This window comes from Galeopterus variegatus, unplaced genomic scaffold (genome assembly GCF_000696425.1).
Source record: "Galeopterus variegatus unplaced genomic scaffold, G_variegatus-3.0.2 Scaffold654, whole genome shotgun sequence".
NCBI classification, from domain to species: Eukaryota; Metazoa; Chordata; class Mammalia; order Dermoptera; family Cynocephalidae; genus Galeopterus; species Galeopterus variegatus.
The window spans coordinates 771,421-773,645 of record NW_007726765.1 but is presented as its reverse complement, the minus strand read 5'-3'; the positions used below and the strand labels follow the sequence as shown (position 1 = coordinate 773,645).

Below are 2,225 nucleotides of genomic sequence, written 5' to 3'. Positions count from 1 at the left end.
ATGTGCTTGATAGATTTTATTAATTATGTAGACGCAATCACGAGGCATTTTTAGGTCTAAGACCAGAGAGATATGGAACAAAATGATCAATGCTTGCATGATACTTATATGCTCCTACACCCAAAGGGAATTGGATCCAGAAGTATGCTTAAGTTCTTATGGAAAAAAGGAGACAAAAGTAAAATTATGTGCAAATCCTAGCTTGTTTTATAACCTAAATCTCAAATTCCTGGGATACTGTCCTCATCTTGAAAAAGATATAGCTATATTTAGCTAGAACGTGAAATATAATACTTCCATTTAAAAAGTCTGAAATCCAAAATGTATATATATTCATAAAACAAAATAAGTGTGGTAGTTTCCTGAAAAAACAAAATGGGATATACAAATATATTTAAAAGCTATTAACTTAAAACGATTTCCTCCTTGTGGACCTGGACCTTTTTGCATATTTTTGTTTGCTTTTTCAGGGAGTAAAAAGAGGTTCATTTAGAAACCATACATTAATTAACAAAATAATTTTGTGATGAAGTTAAAAGTCAATGTGTATTGCCTCCCTATAAATAGTTCTTTATTATGAATTTCAACTTTAATATATTTACCTTTTTTTTCTGTAAAACGCATTATATATTGTAACTAGAAGCAAGCTTTACCTCCAATGCTGTATTGAATTTGTCCATTCTTCCAAACAACCAAAATTCTATGATGTCCAGTGTCTGCTATTACCAATCTATTTGTAACATGGTCTACTGTTACTTTGCCAGGAAATAGCAATGGTGAAGGTGGCAGAGAATCTTTGTAGAGTTTTATTCCGATTTTATTATCTCTGATCTGTCCCTTGTCTTTGTAATACTTTAAAGCTATTGAAGTATACAAAAATAATTTATCTTTGTGTCCCTCTCCAATCAAAGAAAACAACATGTTTCCACGGGGTCCAAGTATGACCAGAGTTGGCCAGCAGGAAACTTCTAGGTCTTGCCAAAGGCTGGCATCTGCATCGTTAACCACAGGGTGGGTGATATTGTATCGAAGAACAGCACTCTTTATGTTATCCAGGACTTTTTCATTTGGAAACTTAGCTGAATGAACACCAACAATCAGAAGACCATCTGAAAGGGAAAAATTTATGTTAAACATTATGAAGTTTTTTTAATTTATTTTTTTTAACTGAAATATAATTGATTGTACATGTCTGTGGGGCACAGAGCTGCATATGAATACCTACGTGCAATATGTGATGCTCAAATCAGGATAACTAGTACATTCAATATTATACAATGTTATCATTTTTTGTGGTCCTTTATTGATTCCTCCCTTACCCTCCCTCCTCCTCCCCCTTTCCCACCTCTGGTAACCTCAATTCTGTTCTCTCCTTTTGAAAGTTGAAGTTTAAATATCATCATCAACACATTAGGTTTTGGTTCATTAACCAACAGTTCACAGATGTGAAAAAGAAGTAGAACTACATTAATATCTTCAACTGCATTTAAAAACACATTAAAAAATTAAATTTAAATCTCATGACAATATTGGTTACTACATAAAAACACATATGATCAAATTCATATGGCTACTGCAGGATTAAAACTCTTCATGCCTTTTATCTAGACAAAGCTATAAAAAAACACACTCTTTATTTTCTTATGCAGATGCTGAAATTTTTCCCACCTATAATAAATCCCTTTGAAATTCAGAGTGACTATGACTGCTTTTTTGGGGGGGGTATTTATTGTCATATTGTTCTCTTAAATTTTCTGACCTAACCTTACATTACAGATTAACAGAATGAATATAAGCAAGATGTTTCCATACTATACGGTATTTGATTTATTTAAAATTCCTATTACATAGTGCTTAGAGAACAAATCTTGTAGATAGTAGAGCTGGTAAAAACTAAAGACAATATATTTCTTTTACCTAATCAATATATTATATCAAAAAGTACGGGGAAAAAAATGAAGAAATGTTAGACTGGATTCAGAGAGAAAACTCAATACTGACCACCCAAGGTAGCAGAGGTAATAACAGCTACAGAAATCCAAATCTACCAAAATACCCATCAAAAACTACTCAAACCAGCATTAACAAATAAAACCACACAAATCAGGAAGTGGAATTCTCCAACAGCCCATCTTTCTGTTACAACTCCTAATTCCAAACCAACACACACACACACCCCTGATGAGGACTGAGAAAAGTAAACAAAAACAGGTAGACTATAGAGG

At 32.8% G+C, this 2,225-nt stretch overlaps 1 protein-coding gene across 1 annotated transcript in view; it reads right to left on the bottom strand.

The window, feature by feature from the left end:
• NHLRC2 (NHL repeat containing 2) overlaps window positions 1-2,225 on the bottom strand; it is a gene marked incomplete at its 5' end in the record, with an annotated part of 60,951 nt that overhangs the window by 35,453 nt on the left and 23,273 nt on the right. Inside the window, one exon of the mRNA XM_008571031.1 lies at window positions 654-1,109. Coding sequence (XP_008569253.1) covers window positions 654-1,109 — 456 coding nt within the window. The remainder of the gene's footprint in view (window positions 1-653; window positions 1,110-2,225) is intronic.